General features: G+C 39.7%; 1 protein-coding gene across 2 annotated transcripts in view; it reads left to right on the top strand.

Moving 5' to 3' along the window:
• Positions 1–21,092, top strand: part of slit1a (slit homolog 1a (Drosophila)) — a 166,955-nt gene extending 145,863 nt beyond the window's left edge. The window contains exons 25-37 of one of the 2 annotated variants that reach the window (XM_041789473.1): positions 6,656–6,727; positions 9,271–9,434; positions 9,523–9,647; positions 9,745–9,842; positions 9,927–10,066; positions 10,373–10,466; positions 10,601–10,738; positions 10,834–11,062; positions 13,920–14,050; positions 14,156–14,310; positions 15,256–15,544; positions 17,565–17,776; positions 17,876–21,092. In XM_041789473.1, coding sequence (XP_041645407.1) covers positions 6,656–6,727; positions 9,271–9,434; positions 9,523–9,647; positions 9,745–9,842; positions 9,927–10,066; positions 10,373–10,466; positions 10,601–10,738; positions 10,834–11,062; positions 13,920–14,050; positions 14,156–14,310; positions 15,256–15,544; positions 17,565–17,776; positions 17,876–18,114 — 2,086 coding nt within the window. In that variant the 3' untranslated portion in view covers positions 18,115–21,092. Of the gene's footprint in view, positions 1–6,655; positions 6,728–9,270; positions 9,435–9,522; positions 9,648–9,744; positions 9,843–9,926; positions 10,067–10,372; positions 10,467–10,600; positions 10,739–10,833; positions 11,063–13,919; positions 14,051–14,155; positions 14,350–15,255; positions 15,545–17,564; positions 17,777–17,875 lie in introns of both variants that reach the window. The other variant, XM_041789472.1, reaches the window with a different exon arrangement.
• Positions 21,093–23,665: the final 2,573 nt, after the last annotated feature.

Here is a 23,665-nt window from a genome sequence, read left to right as displayed (position 1 = left end):
GTCAGAGCAAATGAAGCAGAAAACTTTGATGTCTCTGCCGCTGCTGGTGCGATCAATCATAAGCCTCCCATTAAATGTCAATTGGTGCCATGGCTTTTTTCCCAATTTTATTTTTACAATGCATGCTGTGGGGGTGCAACAAAACTAAAGCGACAATGAGCTCTTTTTAATAGTTTCGACTTTAAGACCCACCACCAGGTTCAGAGTTCAAAGTTGGAAGCTTCATAGAAACCGCAGAGATGCAAAAACGGGCTACAAGCGGGACACGCTCTCACACAAGGAGGTGCTGAAGCCTTTATAAAGCTGCACCTTTGGCTTTACAGAGCAGTAAAGAGGAGAAGAATCATTAACGCTCAGCTTCAAACACAACCACGGTCTGAGTCTGGGATAGAAGTGGTGCAGTTTGGTGCAATTTGACATGTATGTGTGTGATGGTTGTGGTTTGAGCTGCGATTAATAAGCTGCTAATTGGCCTGCTGGGTATAAGGTGTGGGGTGAGTGAGCTGAGACAGCGCTGAGGGGCACATCTCACCAAGGCGGGAAGCTTTGACAGAAGAAAGATTGCAATAAAGAAACCATATTATATTATTATAATAAACATTTAACCTCTAATTAACCAGGAAAAGCTTGTCTAGATTAAAAATCTCTTTTTTGAAAGTTACCTGGCCAAGACAGGCTGCAGGAGTTAACAGACAAACAATGAGCAGCCAAACGCAGACAGCATAATACAAAATAGGCAAAACATATGCAGCCAGATCTGTCTTCCTTCAGGTCATCAGACCTGATGATTAAGTTTCAGGTCCAGTTGTGAGGCAAAGGAAGCAGCAAGCTTTAATTCCTTTTAGAAAAGATCATGTGAAAAGATCATGTGATTGTAGATTTTAAGATGTGCTCCTCTGATTGTGCAGCACTTTCATACAACAAACAGTAATGTGTGATGGATTTAATAATCAGTGATATATTATGTTTATGTTATGGGCTAAGCCTGGGAAAGCCACCAGTTTTTTAAGACTAACAATCAAAACCCACTGAAAACAGACCCACTTTTGGGTCCCTACCCACCAGTTGATGCCAGGCATATCTCATAAAATTATAAAACTATATGGTCACTATTGCTGCAATATCCAATCTTTGCCTAACCTGCCACGCCAGATGGATGTGTTAACACATCCATCTGAAAAACCTCTTATACACAGCGTTTGGGAAAGGGCAGAGGCTTTCAAAAAAAACTTGGAGGGTGATTGGATGAACGTTCTGTCTGTCACATCTTTATGGGCCAATCAGAGCAACAAAACACGTGACATAGCTGCTACTGAGGAGTAAACTCCATACAGAACTGCATAACGCGAGCCATGGCAACTGTAGACATGTCAGTAGGCTACACGACTTTTGTTGTTTTTGAAAAGAAAACAACTCACTGCTGTTCTTTGTTCTTCATTTAACACAGAAATATTGTCAAGCTCTGATAAAAGTGGCACTTTAGCAGCATCTTCCGCCATATCTGCACCAGCCTCTTGTCGCTGCTTGCTTATGTCATGGCTCCGCCGCGCCGGAAAGTACTGCCCCTCATCGCTGATTGATCCTGTCACTTTCTAACTGGGCCCAAATGGTTCAGATGGGAGCTTTGCAAGATGGATTTGCCAGTGAGAAACACTGAAACAGGCGTATCCATCTGCTTTGCAAGGTTAATTTTTGCCACAAATTTACAGATTTTACTTGCTACATGCCATTTTTTTCCCACACCGCAATCCTCTAGTTTATTGTTTCAGCATGTTTAGTCTACCTAAGTAGAATTTGCAAGACATTAAAACATGTTGGGGCTTTTCAAGAGGCTGAACCTTACTGTTGCAGCCAAGAGTCCTTCCTTCAGGAGTTTTGTAGATGATTAAAAACTATTTTGATGCTATTTTATTCCCGCTTGGCCCTTTATTGGCATTCTAAATACACTTTTAGACACCTACCCCATTATTTGATACACATATAGTGCTTAATAAATTTTTTTGACCACCTGTCATAAAATGGAGAAAACATTAATATTTTAGAAATCTTTCAAAAACTTGTTTAAAACTTAAAATTTTATTGTAATTTATTCGGTAAAAAACAAACTGAAACAACTAAATAGTCCTTTTTCGCACATAACAACCAAAAACCTAATATTTTGTATGGCCTCCTTTGACCTTGATAACAGCTTGCATTCTTGCTGGCATTGTTTTTATGAACTTTTCCACAGTCTCTCTTGTTATTGAGTTCCAAATCGTTTCTAGCTGTTCCCACAGACTTGCTTTGGATGAAACTTTCGTGTGATCAATCTTTGAATCTACTAAATCCCAAATTTGTTCAGTAGGATTCAAATCCGGACTTTGACTTGGCCAGTCCATCAGTTCCAATACTCCAATACTCCAGATTCCTTTTTCTTGGTCAAATAGTCTCTGCACAGCTTTGAAGTATGCTTGCGGTCATCGTCTTGTTGGTATATGAACCCACGACCAATCAGATTCATCTGGGATTCCATGATGCACTTAGATGTTATGGTAGACGTTCTCGTTCATGATACCGTCCATTTTCACTAATTTGCCACACCGTATCCACAAATGGAACCCCATACCATAATGGAATCTCCATCGTGTTTCACTGTGGGTGCAATGCATCTGGCATCAAAACCTTCTCCAGCTTTTCTGCGGACATAAACACAACGATGCTGACCGAAGAGTTCAAACTTGGACTCGTCCATCCAGAGTACCTTCTTCCAGTCATCAACAGTCCAGTGTTTGTGCTCCCTGGCAAATCTGAGGCGTTTCTGGATGTTTGCAGGACTCAATAATGGCTTCTTAGCAGCAATTCTTCCCTTTAAGCCTTGTTCTGTCAGTCGTCTGCTTATTGTCATTCTGGAGACTTTCTCAGACTCTGATCTAGAAGCATTCATCTCTGCCTGAAGATCAGCAGTGGTCTTCCTTCTGTCTCTAGTACTTCAAATCTTGAGGTGTCTGACATCTGTTTCAGTTAACTTTGGTTTCCTGCCTCTTCCTTGGCACATTTTGTAAGTACCAGTCTCGGCAATTGACTCCAAAGCATACTTGACCACACTGTGAGAACACTTTATGTCTTTCCCTTTTGTCTCAGAGACCATCCAGCATCATGAAGTGCTTTAATGCAAACTCTTTCATTTTCAGTGAGCTCTCCACGTTTTACCATTTTGAACAGGAATGAGGAATTTCAAACTGAATTCACCTTTTCATACCCAAATTTGAGCTGGCTCACTGGGCTTCTCTGAGAAGTCAGAAATTAATCAGGCATAACATTCAACCTCTAAAACTCATTTTTCTGTTCAGAAATGCAAGTAAATAACTATAATTTGACATATTAATCAAGAAATAATAACGTGCGTTACTATTTTTTCAGTTTTTTTTGTAAATCAGTAAATTTGAAAATTCATGGATAACAATAATAATTCTATTTTAGCATTAAAAATATCATTTCAGTTAAAGAGCTTCTACATATTGGTGTATTAACCATTGCAGAAACATAAAAAAAAAGATTTTGGTAATTACCAATGCTGTTAATTTAGGGCAACTGTGGCATAAATCTTACTTTGGGTGGTGGTCTAATAAATTTACACACACACAATAAACACAGTCTCAATAAAGGAATCACATCATTGAAGAAATATTAATGTACAAATAAGGGAAGCAGCCACTGATTAACAAAGAGTTTGACCTGGCAAAATGCAAATTAACTTGCAGAATAACCCTCAAAGCATTACTGCTCATTTGTTTATTTTTCTGAAATTCACAGATGTTTTAAAATAACAAGTAGTCATGTTGAATAATTCTGATCTCAATATCAATCACTGTAATCACGAAACACACATTTTGTCTTTGTTCAGCTGTCATAAAAGGCAAAAATAGGCCCAAAATTAATCTTCAGTAATTAAAAAAGATACATAAAACTGAGATAATGCAGGTTTTCTAGCTCCATACTCACATACTCTCTCTGTTCATTGACTGCAACTACAAAACCACTAATTTTCCACTTAAAAGCCTGAAAATGCTCCAGTAAACTCTCTGTCTTAGATTGTTACATAGTTCTATCTATATTGTCTCTGTGATTCCAGCTTGGCTCTGCCTCCTTACATTGAGCAGCCTCACTCTTTGTATCTTCTACAGCGTAGTGACGGATCAAACAAAGAAGGAAGTGTGGTTTCAAAGCCTGTTTATACATCACTTCTCATTATTCAGGCATGGTGAGCAGACGTGTCATGTATTGGTGTATGGACTGAGCGGTGGTAACATTAGAGTGCGGTCAGCTGAGGGATGGAGGTGGTAATGATCCTGTGGATTACAGCAGCCATCAGTCAGCGAGCCATTAAGCCACACTGGCTTGTCAGCCAAAATAGTAAACCGCCGATAGCAAGAAGAATAACTATAGGCTCGATATAGTATCCCTGTACACATGCACTGACATCAAAGCATGCTAATCTGCATACACAGGGAATTATGCTGTTGTTTTTATCCGTATGTGGTGCAGCTCTGTGCCCCCCCACACACTTGTTGTCCCTGCCAACCAGACGCTCACAGAAACCTGACACCAGTCTTTTCCAGACGTATACAGCCTCACATCAGCTGTATGAGGCTCAAACAGAAATACATCCACCTACAACTCAACACAAACACATTTACTCACTCGTTTTCCTGGTATTTCTGTGAGGAATCTGCCAAGTATTTTCTAGATTAATGATCTCTATAAAATGCCAAAACATGTTAAAAGAAAAGCTAGCCACCTGTTATGAGACTTTCCAAGACTACATACTTATTGTTGTTGAATCCCCAAAGAGTGTTGTATTCAAAAGAAACAGTACTTTAAATTGGAAGGGAAGTCTTTAGACTTCAATTTTTATCTATAAAAGTCAAACCCAAAGCATTGGGTTGCTGGTTTCACTCACTTGGTAGAGCAGGTGAAGTTCTTGATGCAGGTCTATGTCCAATGGCCAAATAATACAACATTTCTTTAAATATATTGCACGGCCTTCAGGTTGGCAGTTACATGCAAATACTTACACCTTTAACCTGTTGAAATTCTGATTAATAAAGTTTATAAACTTTAATAAAATTGTAAAATTTATGTATGTAAAATGTATTTCAATATTGCAACATTTTTGTGACAAGCAGAGAGAAAAATGGGTTTTGTCAGCTAGTATATCAGTCTCTGGAGGTGCTCTTGTTGGATAAAGAGAATTGCCTCTGCTCTTCAGTGCACTCTTGCTCAAATACATGTGTGCGTTAATGTTTGTGGAGAAGAGGATTAAGTGTTTTCAAATAATTCTGATTAAGTATTTTCAAATACATTTCCTGTACTCAAACAAGAGGAGCAGCAAGGAAGTTTATGAGAAAATCTAGATTTTTTTTTTTTAATTTAGATTTTCCCTAAATGCAGACAATCAAGAAAACTGTTATATTGCAAGAGCATTTATATACTTATTAATCCTGTAATGAAAATATAACCTCGGTTTTTGGAAGCTATGTTTTTGTAACAGTATTTCTCAGATGCCTTTATGTTGTTAAACCTGTTAACCAGCATCAATTTTCCTGTATTTTAAACATGTGTCAAATTTTTTCTAAATGTTCTAAAAGAGAAACATCTCATGTTTTACTATTGTGTCATGTTCTTATCAGCTATTTTTGTCACTACTTTTTGCTACTTTTGATCATTTTTTTGCCCCTTTATGCCCACTTTTGTGCCATTTGTGGCCCATTTTTACAAGTTCTCTTTGCCACTTTTAACCCATTTTACTTGTGTTTTACCCTGTTTTGTCACATTTAACCCATTTGTTACATTTTTTGCCAAATTTTTCCAACTTTGAAACCTTTTTTCAAACTTCTTTTGCGACTTTTCACCCATTTTTACCTGTTCTTTTGCGGCTTTTTACACTTTTTCGCCACTTTTGATCCAGTATTGCCCCTTTTTGCCTCTCTCGCTATAGTTTGGCCATTTTCTATGCCAATTATTGCCGTTTTCCACCACTTTATCCTAATTTACCACTTTTCAGCAGTTTTTTGCCTCTTTTCACAATTATTTGAATATTTCCCCTTAAATTTGTCTGTTTCTTTGACTTGATTTTCTGGCATCCTGACATTACTGCACATCACGGCTTGGCTCTGAAGTATGACATTTCTTTCCTAATCATTAAGTTCAGTGTTTAGTGGTTTACATCACCATTAAAAGGTGATTCTTTTTAAGGAGTTTATATTTTTAAAAAGGCTGAATTGTGCCAAAGCATGAAATATGGTTATCATAGCTTAACTTTACAATGGACTATGATCTGCTGACCTCCATGGCCCCCCTGAAAGCTCTCTCCTTTATTCCTCCTTATGGTCAGCCTTGATGATCAAACATGGTTGATACAGAATTATAGCTTCAATGTTAATAGTAATGGAACAAGTATGGGCATATATTGGCAGGAACAGTAAAAAAAACATATTGACTGATAGTATTTATAACAGTCAGGGTTAATAGGTCCATTATTTAAAGGTTAAATCCCAGATGACTGATGTTATAGTCAGTTTACTGTATAGTAATGAGCTTTGATAGTAAAAGAGATTATATGCTTGTTGATGGTTCTAAATTTTCTCTATTTTCTTTTTCCTCCATCATCTTTCAGGTCTCTCCATGGCAACGAAATCTCCGAGCTTCCTGATGGCATCTTTAACGACGTGGCCTCGCTTTCCCATTTGTAAGTAATGACACAAAACGACCGTATCTGATTCTGTCTGCATTCACAGCTGAATTCTGAAGCCTGCACACACTTTGAGACGTACAGGGGGTCTGGTCAGACAGCCCAGAAGTGCGTCTCACAGTGGCCTGCCTGTAGTCCTCTTTGGTGGGCTCTGCAGTAGCCAAAGCCCTCCCTTAATCAGCCGCGGGGCTGTGGTTAGAGCAGCACACAGACCCCTGCACTGTCTCATCTCCCTGTCACATCTCTGACACACACTTTCACCGACACATACACAGATTCTCCACGGTCTGCGGACTTCTTGTTTGTTTTGGTTTGTTTATTTATGCCTGTAGCTTCATGTGTAGCTGTTGTGCAGGGGTTTGTGGACGTGTGTCAAGCTGCACTGAGTATCTTTGCTGTTCAGCCTCTGCCATCCAGCCTTGATATTCCCATCATCCCCTGACTCACTGATCAATAGACCTATCAGTGTCAGAGACGGAGAGAGAAAAGGGAGGACAGATAGAGCCAAACACACAGTTTTTGGAGGGCAAAACAGGAGTCAAGGCTGCATGAAACCAAGGATGAGGGGAGGGACGAAGGGGAGGCATTGATCCACAGTCACAGTCAAGTGGCTTTCATGTTAGCAGATGTCAGGTGTCAGCTATTGGCACGGCCCTGAAAGACGAGCCTGTGTTCTCCAGTAATGGAACAGCATCGATTCAAGAGTGTTTGTGCATCCAGTGGGAGGACAGAGCGGCATTGATTCACGACCACCATGACAGAAGTGGTTAAGAGTGCCTTCTGTTAACACCTCCACCTATGATGGAGGAGCCGCCCTGAGAATGATGTATGCCACAAACTGGCATTGTGCATCAAACTTCAGATGGAGTTTGTTCTCAGAGAAGAGGTGTTTTAGTTGAACGGTGCAGCAAGTTGAGTTTGGTATGGCTTTCTTTGCATGAGGTTGCAGAGACACCTGCTGGTGATGCTCTGTACTGCACCTATATTTGACCAAACTTCATGAAATGAATCGCTCGAATTTCAGTATTTTAAAAGATTTATAATACCTACAGCCTGGCCAATATGATGGATGTAGTGGGCGGATGCTGATACTGATATTAGGGAATAAAAAATAAATAACTGATGTATCGGCTGATTCCATTTTTACTTGATTTATTTGATTAATTAATATATAAAACAAATATCTGCAAATAGCACATGCACCAGAGGGTCAAAATATTAGGTACACCTCTTACAACAAGATCAACACTCACTATAATCTCAGTAAGAAACATAAAGAAGAATGAATCATCCCTCTGACAGTGTCAACATTTATAAACACATTTAGTAGAATTAGGATTCATGGTGGAGATGTTGTTATCAGTCCGCTTTACTTTGCACAGCCATGTCTAATGAAGTAGCCAGTGAGTGTATTTACTAGGGCTGGGCAATTAATCGCAAATTAAATTAAATCACAACATGGCCTGCTGCAATTTTCAAATCACAGAAGTTGCAATATTTATTTAACCTGAAAGTTGTGACAATAATAAATAAATTTTTTGCAGCAGCAGAGATTTTATGCACATGATGTAAACATTCAAGTATCAATTTTATAATAATGGTTTACAAAAATCCTCCTTTTTGTTTTTTTTTTAATGTATGTTTTTCTTAATCAAATAAGTGACATAAAAATGATGGTGCCCTTAAACAAAGCAAATGGCATCACATTTGCAATATGAGCAAAAATAGTAAGCTTATTTTATCTAAAACTGATGAAGCCTCATGTTACTTCACGAAAGTAATACCCCAGCTGCAATCAGCTGGTAGCTAGCCTCACCTCCCCCACCCCAGCCGCCTCCTTTATAGCTTAACGCTTGTTGCACCCACATATTCAGATTCATGCTACTATGGATAAATTGCTCTGGAAATAATTTCATTGTTTTCCATACACATGGTCTTATTTATGGAATTTGTCGAAAAATATACAAGATTTACCCAAGAATAATCACATATTAAATCACAATTGCAATATTTGGGGAAAAAAATGCAATTAGATTATTTTTGCAAATTGTTCAGCCCTGGTATTCACAAATGACGAATTTATTATTATCCGTAGGTAATAGATAAGTGAATAAGCACGTTTATAGATCAGTGTTTCCCAAACATATGTTTTGCATACATTATTGCTTATCAAGTCTGCTTTCTGCCCTGCCCGCAGCTGCTTGGTGAAGCTGATGGCCTGCTGTAGGCAAACTTCACCTCCACTACCTTGGTCCTTCCTCTGTGAAAGTTTAGGTTCACCCATGTGGGAGATTAGAAGGTTAAGGCATGTTGTGGCTAAGACAAGCAGCTTTTTTGGACAGTCTACATCACTAAACAAAACTGTATACCTGTTGTTCAATGGAAAGTTAAAGCTATGACGCAAGTGTTGCATTGAATTTCAAACTTTGCAAGGGCATGTCCACTTCCTACATCAGTAAAGAGAAGAATATGTCATTTGGTATTCAAACATTTTTCTTACAGAATCCAATCAATACAAATTGAAATATTTTCTTTGTCAGGGCGATCGGTGCCAACCCCTTATACTGTGACTGTCGCCTGCGCTGGCTCTCAGACTGGGTGAAGACTGGATACAAAGAGCCGGGCATCGCCCGCTGTGCCGGTCCGAAAGACCTGGAGGGCAAACTGCTGCTTACAACACCTGCAAAGAAGTTTGAATGCACAGGTGAGATTATGCTCTAGACACAAAATATTAATACATCAACTTCAGAATCTACTCACTATCACTTCTTTTCTGTCCTGTATTTCTGCAGGAGATGTAGACACTGCAGTGCTGGCCAAGTGTAACCCGTGTCTGTCTAGTCCCTGTCAGAACCACGGCATCTGTCACAGCGACCCGTCTGAGATCTACAGGTGCAGCTGTCCTCCAGGGTTCAAGGTCAGAATAGCCACATTTTTCAATACTTATAGTCCACCTCAGTATTTAACACATCCTGAATTATGTATCAGTTTAACTGTTATCTCTTTGTCTTCAGGGCAAGAACTGTGAGACAGCTCTGAATGCCTGCGTGTCTAACCCGTGTGCCAACGGAGGAACCTGCCAAGTCAACGAGGATGATGAGGGAGAGTACAGGTGTGAAAAACAAACACTTCCAAATCATTACAAAAATTCATCATGTGAGGAACTTTGCATGCTGATGAGTGTTTATTTTCACAGTTGCATATGTCCACTGGGCTTTGAGGGCCCTTCTTGCCAAACCAACACTGACGACTGCGAAGACAACGACTGTGAAAACGGAGCAACTTGTATCGATGGAATCAACAACTACACCTGTTTTTGTCCCCCCTACTACACAGGTAAGGGAGGTGGAAAGGCCCGGACAAAAGAGATGCTGTTAAGCTTTACCTCAGCTGCCAAGCAACACACAGATATTGATATGTATCAAGCTTGACAGGATCTTCCTGATAGCAGATGTGTGTGTTTCTTAATGCTTGTTCACTTTGGATCTAGCTCTCTTTATGTGTGGTGCATGTCTCTTTTCTCCTGTCAGGATAATTTACCTTTTATTAGAAAATATTTATGTTCATACTGTACTGATAAATTAATGTGTTTTGTGTCATAGTTTAATAGTTGATACATTTGTTTTTATCTGTTTGTTTTAGGAGAGATGTGCGAGGAAATGGAGGATGTGTGCGCCCCAGGACGGAGCCCCTGCCAACATCAGTCTACCTGCCTCATCACCTCCACTGGACCTAAGTAAGTGTCTTCTAATGGTGTCATCAGATCAAGCAAAAAGTAATGATGCTTCATAATGAAACACAGATGTTTTACATGGATTGGTGTGTAGTTTTGTCCTTGTGCAGCTTGAATGGAGTGTTTATCTTTTGCAGGTGTGTGTGCTCCCCTGGTTATGTTGGTGATGACTGTAGTGTAGACTACAACGACTGTGAGGAGCATCGCTGTCAGAACGGAGCTCAGTGTTTGGATGAGCTGAACGGATACTCCTGTATTTGTCCTGAAGGGTACAGGTGAGGGGAAGAAAGGGTTAACTTTTACTTCCTAGTTTCTCTGCTTTGCTGAGATCACATTTCCATAAAATCCTGCGCTCTTTTTCTCTCTTTAGCGGTCAGCTGTGTGAGGTTCGCCCATCTCCGCTGTCCCTGTGTGAGCTCGCTGACTGTCAGAACAACGCCCCCTGTGTGGAGCGAGGTGGACGGGCGCTCTGTCAGTGTCCTCCAGAGTTTGGAGGCCCTCGCTGCGAGAAGCTGGTCAGCGTCAACTTCGTGGACAGAGATTCCTACCTGCTGCTGTCTGACCTCAAGAACTGGCCTCAGGCTAACATCACCCTGCAGGTACGCAATGGGTTTACAGTTTTTACAAAATGTTTCAACACATCCCCAGAAAATGTGGCTAAACTTCTCAAAACTATAAACACAACCTGGGAAAATCTTAACTGCTTCGTCAGAACTCTCAGATGTTTGTCTTCTCAAAACTGATTCCTTCTTTCCCTAAAACTGGAATAAGAAGTTAGAATACAAAGATTTTTCAGGACAAAATTGTGCCAAATGCTTGACAAGACTGTTAGATATGCATAAAAAGTAGAAGTACCAGTTTAACTTCCTGATCAAAGTAAAAGTGACAAAGTGCAGGATCTGAAATGTCATAGACGAACGCAAGATAAACTCCATGCACTCTCTTTTTTACAGTTTAATTTCCCTTGTTTTGTTTTCATAGTACTGAAAAAAAAGAAAAACCTTTGTTTAAAGAAGAGCTCCTTGGAGTTTTAATTGAGCGCTTTAAACCTACTCCTTTGGAGTCAAAGTACTCCCCATTCATTTCTGAGGATCTGAAATGTATTCAGAGTTTCAAAGTAAAAATTGTCCCTTTAAAGGATGTTTCTACTGCCTGGTTTGTGGGAAAAACTAAGGAAACTGGCTTCAAATTCAGGAGACTATCGCACTTAAATCATTCTGTTTTTCAATAGAATTTTAAAAAACACACACAAAAAAGGTTGAATGTTCTCTGATCTACAGGTCTTGTCATACTTTTCTTTAGGTCAGAAAGATGTGTTATATTTTGAAAATGAGTGATTCCTGTGAATGAATCAACACTTAAATGATAAGAAAATTTGGGAATGAAATTTCTTAAATGTCAGAGGTAAAGTTTAAAAGCTGTGAGAAAGTAAATACTTGATTCAAGTAGAAATACCTGAAAGCAGAATTGGCTGAAAAACCCAGAGACTGAGCCTTGCGCAGTTGTGATTTATTGATGGTATTAATTATCATTGGATCAGTAGCATTGATGCTGGCATTCTGGCTAACAGTTACCTCGTTTTGAGCTGAAGTGTGTCAAACTATCATTGGGTTCTGATGAAATCATTTATTTGTGCTACTTTTAAAACCTGTTTCACTACTTTTCACCCATTTTGCCACTTCTTGTTGCCACTTTAACCCATTTTTGCTGCTTTTCACTCATTTTTGCAACTGCTCTTTTTCAACTTTTACCCGGTTTTGCCACTTTTATTTCATTTGGGCTGCTTTCCAATTTTTTAAAATTAAACTTTTAGCTCTTTTATGCAACCCTCAACTCTTTTCTTTCACTCTTTGCCCATTTTTGCTAACCTTGCAAAGCAGATGGATACTCCCGTTTCTGTGTTTCTCCCTGGCGAATCCATCTTGCAAAGCTTCCGTCTGAACTGTTTGGGCCCGGTTAGAAAGTGACAGGACCAATCAGCGACGAGGGGCAGTACTTTCAGGCGCAGCAGAGTCGTGGCGTCAGCAAGCAGCAACAAGAAGCTGGTGCAATTATGGAGGAGGAGCTTAGCGCGGATGCTGCTAAAGCACCAGATTTATCAGAACTTGACATTTCCTCGTTAAAGAACAGAGAACAGCAGTGAGTTGTTTTCTTTACAAAAATGACAAAAGTCGTGTTCTGACATGTCTACAGTCGCCATGGTTCATGTTATTCTTTGGTAGCTGCGCACACGCACCTTAGTCGTGGCTGCGTCACGTGTTTTGTTACTCTGATTGGCCTGTAAAGATGTGACAGACAGAACGTTCATCCAGTCCCACTCCAAGTGTTTTTCAAAGCCTCTGCCCTTTCCAAAACACTTAGTACTGAAGGTTTTGCAGATGGATGTGTGAAACAAATCCATTTGGCGTGTCAGGTTACATTTTTGCAGATTTTTGACCCATTTTTACAACTTTTATGCCACTTCTAATCCATTTGTGCTACTTTTTGGCCTTTTGTTTTGTAACCAATTCACCTTTTTTGCAGCTTACAGCAACTTTTGCCACTTTTTACCTGTTTTGTGGCTTTTTGTCCATTTTTGCCATTTATATGCCATTTTTCACCCATTTGTGCCACTTTTCACTCATTTACCACTTTGAATCAATTTTTGCATCTAATTTTGTGGATACTTACCTATTTTGGCTCCTTCTTAGGGATTTTTTTTGCCATGTTTAACACATTTGTCTTGCTTTTCACCCTTTTTGCCACTTTTTTGCCCTTTTTGTGACTTTTTTTTCCACTTCTTGCTCATTTTTGCCAATTTCAACCCATTTGTGCATCTTTTCATCTTTTCTGCCACTTTAAATCCACTGAAGCTGGTTTTAGCAACTTTTTGCCCTATTCACCCCTTTTCTCCTTTATTCCTAATTATTTAAATATCTTCTGTTAAAGTTGTCCAAGTTTGTCCTACGTGATTTTCTGGCATCCTGATATTTGTGCATATCATGGCTAACCTATGAAGTCTGAAATTACTTTCTTGATCATTTATATCAGTGTGCCCATTCCCATTGTTAAAATTACCAGAAAAAATGTCATCCTGTTCAAAGAAAAAGGGTATACATTTCTAAAAGCCTTTACTACAGCATATATAAATAAAACTTTTTTGTTGTTGCTTTGTTAATAGTAGTTTTTGTTCAGGTTAAGATAAATTATGGTTATCATAGCTTAACTCTACAATGGACCATGATTTTGCCAACCCCCTTGGGCCCTTAATTTGGCTGTGTCCCCGAAAGCTCTCCACTTTATCCCCCATATGGGTGGTCTTGCCTGGAAGTTCTATGTAAAAACAGTAATGAGTAATTGTACATTATTTCCCATCTTTGGAAGTTAATCTTTAAATGATTGTGATTTCTGTCTGTTGCTCTACCTTTATTCACTGTAAAAATTCAAGCATACACTGTAAAATGTTTCCTTCTGCAGGTATCCACAGCAGAGGATAATGGCATCTTGCTGTACAATGGAGACAATGATCATATCGCAGTGGAGCTCTTCCAAGGTCATGTCAAGGTCAGCTATGACCCTGGCAGCCAGCCAGGACATGCCATCTACAGGTAAGAAGCCATGCTTCATTTAAAAGTAGATATTGACAGTCATTATTGATCAAAACTTTAAATTTGTTTTCTAATCCTCCTGCCTCTCTCTGTTTCCTTTCCCAGCACTGAGACGATCAATGATGGTCAGTTTCACACCGTGGAGCTGGTTACCTTTGACCAGATGGTGAACCTGTCCATCGACGGGGGTCTCCCTACCACAATGGACAGCTTTGGGGCAGTGCGGCCCCTCAACGGGGAGGCTCCACTTTACGTGGGGGGTAGGGGCCCTCTCCAGAACACACCTCCCTCCTCTGCAGGCACTCTTAACTACTACACTACTGTCAATCACCACCCCTCCCCCTCGCTTTGTCACCACCGCAACCAAACCATCCCTTCAACCATGCAACCCTTTAACCCCATCCTACCTCCAACCAAACCTGAACCCTAACTCCTGTTCTCCACACACCTCCTTTAGTCATGACTGTGTTTGTTAGGGACCACACCATGATTAGACCTCCCTGAATCCAAAGAACATAAAACAGTTGTCAAAAATGACAGCTGTCATGATCAGCAGTACCCCACCTTACAATTCATAAAATCGACTGTTTTTGAGCACATTTTTACAGTGGGTGAAGTATGCCCTCTAGTGGTTAGCATAAGAACTACCAGACACAGTCTTCACTCAGTATTTGTTTTGTTTTTGCATGCTTATACTTCCAGAAAAAACATGGTCATGATCATTTTCAGTATGAATATGCCACTCTTGACAATCATTAAATTTAATATGAAATATTCAGATGACTATCATCTAAAAGCTTATCATAAACATGAAGTCATGCAGCCCATGTTTCAGGCTTGACATGGTAGTTTGCTCAGGAGTGGCTTATATCTGTACAGTCTGTTGCAGTGTCATTATGAGTCGTGTTGTGCTGTGCTGTCTCTAGCTCATACAGGAGACATTTTTTCCACACTTACTTGCTTTCTGCCGTCCTCCTTTTCGAATATGATGTGTCCTGTGGTGCAAAAGCAAAACATCAAACCCATTTTGAAACAAACTGCATACATTTGACAGATAATCTCTGCACATTGGGAACACACCTGTTTGAAAACTTCTTCCTCCATTACCTTCATACCAGCCCTGTGTTAGCTGTCTGTCTGTGGTCCATTGCTCAGCTCTCCACACCTTTCAACATCCTCTCTTCTCTCTCCTCCTCTTCCTCCAGGTATGCCAGTAGACGTACACTCAGGCACTTTCCGTCTCTGGCAGATTCAGAACGGTTCCAGTTTTCACGGATGTATCCAGAACCTGTACATCAATAATGAGCTCCAGGACTTCACCAAGACCCAGATGAAGCCCGGTGTGGTGCCGGGCTGCGAGCCCTGCAAGAAGATCTACTGTGTTCATGGCATCTGCCAGCCCGATGGGGCCCAGGGACCTGTGTGCCACTGCCAGCCAGGATGGAGCGGGCCACACTGCGACCAACCTGCTACCAACCCCTGCCAGGGCAGCAAGTATGTTTGGGATAAAATGTACATTGTACTGCACAGATATTATTGCTCTTTAGCTAGTATTTCAATGGGCAGTGGTAGATGAACCCATAAGCCCATACTTGAACAAACAGTGAAGAGTTTTTAAGAGGTTATTTAACAGTTTTCTGTTTAGTAAATACGCTTTATGAGGTGCTGTTTTTATGAACAGAGTCCTCAGCTCAAAATGAGACGTAAAGAGTGGTAATGGGCAGTTGGTCTGTGTTAATGTTTTGGTTGAGAGCCCCCTTGTGGCGGAATTTCCCATACTGTGTGTTTAACATTCATACTTACGGCTCATTCAGAAATTTTAAGAAATATTCAGGAATTTTGTATGTGTGGAAATGCTACTATAATACCACATGAGCAGTTTAAAGCAGCAGGCAAATAATTTTTAAAATTATTTCCATATGTGATGAATAGAAAGGGCTGCACGGTGGTGCAGGGGTTAGCGCTGTTGCCTCACAGCAAGACGGTCCTTGGTTCATTTCCCGGTCAGGGCCTTTCTGTGTGGAGTTTGCATGTTCTCCCTGTGCATGCATGGGTTCTCTCCGGGTACTCCAGCTTCCTCCCACCACTAAAGACATGCTCACTAGGTTAACTGGGGACTCTCAATTATGTGTGAATGTGTGTGCCTGGTTGTCTGTCTCTATATGTCAGCCCTGCGATTGACTGTCCAGGGTGTTCCCCGCCCTTCGGCCAGTTACAGCTGGGATAGGCTCCAGCCTCCCCCCCAGCCTATTTATATCATGCTGTCTGTTCTCTAACTCAGTGGTTCCCAAAGTGGGGGTCTGGATCCCCCTAGGGGGTCACAAGACACTGAAAGGGGGTCTTTTTTTAAAAAAAAAACTAAAAACATTTTAAAATGATTTTAAATGGAATATTTTACCTATTATTGTAAATGTAGGCACAGAATTACTGTAATCAAATAAAGCCAAAGTCATCAGGTGAAATTTATACTGAAATAACAGCAAAAATTCCTTAAAATGTAAATCTCACTAAGAGTGTTCTAGAATATGCACAGCTGTGTGTAACTTTGCTTTAACCACCTCCAGAGACAGTGGGATCATTATTTTGGGGATCCTGGGGTGAAAAGTTTGGGAACCTAAACCTGCTCAACTTGCTTCCCTTCAGTTCTCTTCTCCATACAAACACACAGACACTCTAAATTTCTTTTATCTAAACTTCTTAACCCATTCAGGGTCGCAGGGGGTTGGAGGCTATCCTAGCACTCACTTGCAGGGTTGACATACAGAGATAGACAACCAGGTTCTCTCACACCTACAGCCAATTTAGAGTCCCCAATTAACCTCATAAGGATGTCATTGGTGGTGGAAGGAAGCCAGAGTGCCTGGAGAGAGCCCATGCATGCACAGGGAGAACATGCAAACTCTGACACAGAAAGGCCCTGACCGGGAAGTGAACCAGGGACCTTCTTGCTGTGAGGCAACAGTGTTAACCCTAACACTGTGCAACCCTACAATATAAATTAAAAAAAAAAAAAAACACAATTGATTTTGGTTTTGGCCAAAACCATGCAGCCATTGTAGCTGGTACAAGAAAAACAAATGGAAAGTGAAAGTTCAGAAAGTATGAGAGTAATACTGGGATTATGGCAATGGCACCATCTTCACACAGCATTATTATGAGGGGCTTAGACAGACAGGCGTGGAGCAACTTAGCCCTGTAACTTTAAAGACAAATTGATTTTTTTAAGGTGAAATTTAAATATTAAAAGCATCTGCTAACCATCTGTCTGATTAATGGGGGTGGTCTATTGATGTCAGTATTCCCCCCTGAGATCTAGAAAAGGTAAAACATATAGCAGTGTAAAACAGAGTGGTCAAGAAGCCTCTCAAAACAGAACTTGGTGCTTCTGTTTTCACCACTGACAGTTCTTAAACTTTTCTAATGATGCAAATCTATGCAGCTGTTCCTAAGGAATCACCTGCATTATTTTTTTTATTGAGAAGGAAATCTGATTAAGCTCATAATGTCTCACCAGGTGTGTCCATGGAAAGTGCATCCCACTGGACTCTCAGTCTTACCGCTGTGAGTGTGTGGAGGGTTACCGAGGTGCCCTCTGTAACCAACAGGGGGAGCTGTTCAACCCCTGCCGTCGCCTGAACTGCAAGCACGGTCGCTGTCAGATCTCAGACACAGGAGACGCCTACTGTCACTGTGAAAGTGGCTACACTGGGGAGCTTTGTGATGCAGGTATGTAATCCTGTTGTGAAAAAAATGTATATTTTCCTGAAAGATAATATGATTTTTTTAACTTAACAAACATCTTTGGGTGTTTCTCCTGTTTTCCAGAGTCTGAGTGTCGAGGGGAGCCTGTGAGAAATTTCTACCAGGTACAGAGAGGCTACGCCATCTGCCAGACGACACGCATGGTCTCCTGGGTGGAGTGCACTGGAGTCTGCGACTCAGGCACCTGCTGCGCCAGCCAGAGAATGAAACGCCGGAAATACACCTTTGAATGCAGCGATGGAACCTCCTTCAGTGAGGAAGTGGAAAAGACCATCAAGTGCGGCTGCGTGGGCTGCATGTAGCATCATTCACTCCCATTCCCTGTCGCTGCTGCTGAGCAGAAGATCGAAAGGAAGAAAGAAAGGAAGGAAGAAAGGAAGAAAGAGAGAGGACTGGAGGAAAGAGAGGGAGGAAAGAAAGAGAGAGAGTATAAAGAATATATATAAAACATCTATCTATATATTATGGACAACAATGTTTGTAAAATAGGACATTTCCTCCCCGTCCAAGGGTGTGTGACCTACAGTAACACAGAGAAACAAACATCATGAGCAACAATGTAGAGGTGACAACAACGGCAACACAATCATTGTATCTGCAACATTGTTCCAAGAGGTCCAGAGATTTAAAGGTGTTGCATTCAGAGTGAGGCATCCCTCCAACCTAAATTACCCAGTGTGAATTCCCCATCCATCTATAAGGCCTCTGACAGCCAACCACCATCTACCATCTTTATTTCGTGGAGGCAGGAGGGACAGCGGGGTCATGCCAGGTTAAGAACAGCAGAAGAGAGACAAAAAAGAGAGAGAGAGGAACAGAGGGATACGAGGAGAGCTGGACCGTTTGACTTGGCAAAGCTATCTTGAGTTGAGCTTGGCTGGGTTACCTGGACGGGACTCGGTGTGGTTTGGGTTGAGTTTAAGTTGGTGTAGCGATTTTTTCTCTGCCAGGATAAAGTCATCCATCCACACATGCACATGTAGATGTGAACAAAGAAAAGATAAAGGTTAGAGTGGCACATAAATGCGGTGCGGATGTCACGGCTTTTGAGGCCAGGCGGTGTGGTGTCACAGTAGTTTGCTGTGAGGTTAACATAGAAACTCCATAAAAATAGAGACTGCACTGACTGGCAGCACTGAAAAGGACAGTCATACACCTCATCACACATGCATGGTATACATACATTTACAGCAAACCAACCTGGCGCTGGAGGTGTCCGGTGGTTTTAACCTCCCAGCATCCATTGCCTCAGGGTTAGGATAATTTGGATAATCCCACCCCGTTTGAGCAGAAGGCTCTGCTCCTCTTGATGCCTGCAGTATTAAATTGTGCAAACTGTTGCATGTGTGGAGAAGAGTTTGCCAACAAATATGTCGTGCTTCTTAATATCATAAATGTTCAAAAAGTTGCAGGATCATCTTCTGATATTTGTTTTTTTTTTCTAATTTCTCATATTGGTTTATTTTTGTTATATTTTGTTATTTTCTCTCATGGTGTAACCTAACTTCTTTAGCCGCCCCCGACCCTTACCAACAACCCTTTATATAGAAATGCCTAACAGATTCTAATATATATATATTTGTATTTCATTTTGGTATAGTATTTTTCTATGTTAAAGAGTAAGTCTGTTTTTGGAAGCTTTGGGACTGGTGGAAAGGCATTCAGTAGGTGTTTTTATTTGTTGATCTCTTTCACGCCAACAAGGTGATTAATGACATAAGATGGCCAAAAATACAGCAGCTGGTTGGCCTTGATGTATAGAAGGCAGTATTGGTCTAGAATTATGTTTAATATTGTATATGTTGTCTTCCATGTGAATATTACATCTAATTCATGAGAGTCTGTGCTTGTTTTTATTTATTTGATCTTTTCCTGTAGAAAGTGAAAGGCATAAATGTTGCTGACTTTCAGATATTTTCAAAAATTTCTAAAAAGTTAAAAAAGGTAAAATAAGAATAAAATTGCATAAAAAAAATCTGTAAGGTATTTGTAACATCACTTAATAGCGAGTTACGACAGTGTTTCCTCTCTGGTTAGACATTCCTCATTCACTGCGGGGGCCGGAGAGGTCCAAGCCGGGATGAAAGGACATCCCCCTTAAAATTTCCTTGTAATTACCATACCACGCTTAACGGCTTCTGATTGTTTCATGTCTGTTCTGTTGAAGTGCTGGGTTGTATCTCCATGACTATTGTTTGCCATAGAAAGGGGGTGTTTTTTTTAAGTTCATCAGAGTTAAAATAGTCAAGCTCAACTGATCATAAGCTGCTGTCAAGCCAGAAGAAAAAGGATGAAGTTGCTTCCTTGGACAATTTTCATGTTAAAGTACATCATCCTACATCTGTTTGGAAAGGTGTGAAGCATCACATGCCTACTAGTGACAGAGAACGTTCTGGACATTTCTATGTGTGCCAGTTCTGACTACACAAAAAGAAGAAATGGTGCCAATTACAGTGATCACAACAGTCATACCTGAATGTATAAATGTGTATAGATAAATATGACCTATGCTTATTCATGAAGTGGTAACTTTTAGCTGTTATTTAGTTTACAATGTAAGATATAGAAATCACATACTGTTCAATAATTGACAGTTCATCAGGATGGCTTAAGGCATTGTTCTCGTGCAGACTGGGATTGTGTTAATCCATTTTGCTGATCTTAATGTTGAAAGTCTCTTTATAGTGTGAAAGGCTGCAGACCCAGATCTCAGCTTGGTACAATGCACACAAAGCTCCTATTCATGTTGCTACCCATGTTGACTTTGTTTTACATGCTGTTGATGTGATCCAGTGGTGTACAATAGCATTAAAAGAAGATCTCTTTAAGGATACTGATGAACAGTCACTGTAATTCTTAGGCTTTGTGCCTCATAAAGGTGCATATTTAGTCCAATGTGGCTTTCTTTTCATGTCTCCTTTCCTTCCTCTGCACTGATCTGTACTGGACTGGTGCATTCAACTTCCTGGTAGACATTTTAGTGGTGCTTGTGCTATATTGAGATGTTAATTCAGTTGTCTGGTCACATGACCAGAAACACAGATTTTTCATCCTATGAACTATATACATAAATATGTTATTGTAAGCAACACAATGTCTCTGTTGTATTGAACTGGTGCAAAATCTTAAATATCCCTGGTTGGGTTCTGTCTGTTTGTTTTTTTGTTACAGGATTGATGGTGGGATTAAACTGAAAAACTCCCAATAATGCTGAATGTATGTAGTGCCACCGACAAAATGTTTACCAAACCTCCACTCTTTTGCATTAATTAAAATTAAATGTGTGTGCTTTTAAGAATCATTTGTCTGATTTACTTTTTCTGTGTCTTTGTGTTATTTGAAAACAGTATGTTGCCAGTTATTGGGGGAACTTTTTGCACAAAATTTGGGGGGATTTTTTTCTCTAATTCAGAAATTAAGAGGGAAATATTGAGGCAATTTCAGCATAACGGGGGGATTTTTTTAATTAATTAATTCTTATTAAATTGAGAAATAATAAAACCTCTCTGAGGGAAACTTACCAGATTTCCCAGATATTTAAGAACTTTCCTGGAAATTTTCACAGAAATACAGATATTTTAACTTGGAACATAATTTTTTTTTTCTAATATGTTATTGAAATTTCCATGAACTATTCCTGACAATAATTTGTAATTTTTCTGAATGTTTGGATCTGTTATCTATTATTGTCCCCTAACATTTCAGGTATTTGAATTGCAAATGTGGGAATTTCCAGAGATAATGCCATATATATGATCCAGAAGCTGACATGATTTTTATGGAAACTTTCTGGAAAACTAGTTAGTTAAATTTCAGGAATTAAGACAGGAAATGTAATTTTACCTAAAACCTTTGAAATTTAAAATATTCAGAAATTTCGCCTCAAAAGATCTTTTTTTTTTTTTTTGGAAAACTTTCATGGAATATCCTTAAAAAATTTTGGATTTTTTTCCTAACAGGTTGGAAATTAACTTTAAATGTTTCAAAAACTAATCCCCCCCCCCCCCCCCCGCCTGTTTGATTTCAAAGAATTATTTATCATATTACTATACATTTAAAAAAATAATAACAAATGTTGCCCAAAATTATTGCCCAAATTTTTCAATAATTTTGAATGGACATTTTCCAGATTTTTTCTATTTGTGCAGGAAATTTTATTAGACATTTTAGAGAATTTTCCTGATTCTTTTCAAAATTTTAACTGAAAATTTTATTGAATTTTATTCATATTTGTTAGGACTAAAAGAAAATTACCCAAAGTCAAGGACTCTTTTGACTACAGGCTTATATCTTCTAGTTTGTTTAGAAATTGACTAGTTTCATATTTACAGAAGACTGAATGTTGAGAATGAGTTATAATGATTTTGTTTTTCACAAACATCCTACCTGAACTCCAGCCATAGCCATCCCCTCAGAAAAATTGCAAACTTTTAAATTTCAACCTTTCAGGTGTCTATAAGTTGAACATGTGTGGGAGTACGCTGGAAAAAGCACTTTGCACTAAATAACTAATCAAAACAATCACTGGGATGGTTGATATTGTTGAGATGCATACCAAATATCATACATGATGTTTAAATTAGCAAAAGTAAAAAGTAACTCAGTTTTGAAATTCCAAGGGGGTGCTATGGAGCCATTTAACCACACTTCTGTGCAAAGTACATAAAATATCAAATTTCACCACTTGGAATTCACATGCAAAGCTTAATGAGCTCTGGGTCATGTTTAAGCTCCCAAATATGTCAATTATTTGGCCATAAGAGGAGGAAAAAGAAAAATTCCTTGCATTCCAGTGGGCTCCTTGCACTGCTTCCAGTGTACATGGTTGGTTCAGAAAAATCCCTGTACTATGCAAGTAGTTGAAATATAAGCTGGTGATATATATGAAATCGCTTACAATTTCATTTAAAAACAGACTTTCTGTGTTTAACAACAGAGGTGAATGAGTCACAAATTTCCTTCTGCTTCATTTGCTTCTGTGAGAAATCATTCGTTAAACCTCTAATTTCTGCAGTGACAAAGGAGGCAAACTGTTTATCAATCTGTCCCACAGCACGAGCTTCCTGTGGTTCTCAGCACTCTCACTTGTGAGCCATATGGCAGGCCATGACAGTCTCCGCCATGCATAATGCCTTCATTGGCTAGACCAGGGCATCTCTGGATCAGGCAGACTTGTTATCAGGTCACAGTCCATGAAGAACACAGATGCTTTAACTGCCCAGTGAACTCAACATGGCAGTTTTCTAGGTGCCTACTGGATTGTAAAATGGCACATATGAGGCTCTTTACACCTGTTATTAACAGATAGTATGGATAATCTGATCACAAGTGGATGACTCTGATTAAAGCTGTTAACACCTTTCATCCTTGAAGAATGCAGTCTGCCAATTAACATTTTTGGATGGAGAGTGTCGGCATTCCTTCACAGTGGCAAAGGAGATATCTGTGGAAAAATGTGGACATGTGCATTCTACAAAGTATGGCTATTAAAAAATGTTAGCAGTCAGTTATTGGAAGCTTACAGCAGTTGTGCTCTAATATCTAACACTTGGTGTGACTGTGAACCACATGGTTTTTATCCTCATTACTTAAGTCATGCCTTGTATACCACTTTTTAAAATGGTCTAAATCATGTCTTGGTTTCATTTTCAACTGTTAAGAGTGATCCACTTGTGATCATATCACTCAGGACAAATTAGATAAAAGGTACAAGCCAGCCCATAACAAGCAAGTCAACAAGCTGAGACACTTCTAGCAGTGACTGGCCTGTTGGACTGGCCTGCAGAATTGGAATAAATGAGCCAAGAAACCAAACATAAAATTCAAACATCTTTATATCAATTCCAGCAAAAA

This window comes from Cheilinus undulatus, linkage group 6, assembly GCF_018320785.1.
Source record: "Cheilinus undulatus linkage group 6, ASM1832078v1, whole genome shotgun sequence".
In the NCBI taxonomy this organism is placed as follows: domain Eukaryota; kingdom Metazoa; phylum Chordata; class Actinopteri; order Labriformes; family Labridae; genus Cheilinus; species Cheilinus undulatus.
Note: the sequence above shows the minus strand (reverse complement) of the source record. Positions and strands in the feature narration are given on the sequence as shown.